We start from the raw sequence: 635 nt of genomic DNA, 5'->3' as shown, positions 1-635 counted from the left end.
CACGACGTTGGCGGACATCTTGGTCGTGAAAAGACGTTCGCTGCCCTGTCGCGTGACTTCTATTGGCCTCACATGTACAAATGGTTTCGTAAGTGGGTACGCTCGTGTAAAAGCTGTCAACGTGTTAAACCTGCAGGCTCTGTCCAAGCCCCGCTGCGTCCGTTGCCCATCGCCACAGAGTCGTGGCGATCCGTTAGCATGGCCTTCATTTTTGGCGTCCTACTTGACAAGCAGGGACGCACGAGTGTCCTGATCTTCGTCGATCGTTTCAGCAAGATGGTTCATCTTGCCGTAGTCGCCGCCCAAGTTACCGTTGAACAAACTGCGTCCTTGTTCCTCGACTGTGTATTCCGGCATAACGGGTTGCCGGAAAATCTATCGTGTCGGACCGTGATCCTCGTCGTGGAGCGACTTTCTGCCGCTTGCCGAGTTTGCACTGAACAATGGTGTTCACGCGTCGTCTGGCCTGACCCCATTTTTTGTTAACAACGCGCGGCACCCGCGCTTACCTGCGCTGCTTGCTATTCACCGGTCGGGTGACGCGGCGGGCTCCGCTCTTAGTGGGGGAGGAAACGCAGGGCGATGCACAGGACCATCGCCTTGCTACATGCACACTACAATGCCACCACAGCCAA

The 635-nt window shown here is 56.1% G+C and overlaps 1 protein-coding gene across 1 annotated transcript; it reads right to left on the bottom strand.

The window, feature by feature from the left end:
- Positions 1–124: 124 nt before the first annotated feature.
- On the bottom strand, positions 125–357 carry PPTG_24436 (hypothetical protein; the record flags this gene model as incomplete). The annotated part of the gene is made up of 2 exons (XM_008917153.1): positions 125–153; positions 243–357. The coding sequence occupies 2 exons, from the start codon at positions 355–357 to the stop codon at positions 125–127; spliced, it is 144 nt and encodes a 47-aa protein (XP_008915401.1).
- Positions 358–635: the final 278 nt, after the last annotated feature.

The sequence above is a fragment of the Phytophthora parasitica genome (assembly GCF_000247585.1).
Source record: "Phytophthora parasitica INRA-310 unplaced genomic scaffold supercont2.94, whole genome shotgun sequence".
Classification (NCBI taxonomy): domain Eukaryota; phylum Oomycota; class Peronosporomycetes; order Peronosporales; family Peronosporaceae; genus Phytophthora; species Phytophthora nicotianae.
The sequence above is the reverse complement of the archived record's forward strand: the minus strand, read 5'-3'. Positions and strand labels throughout refer to the sequence as shown.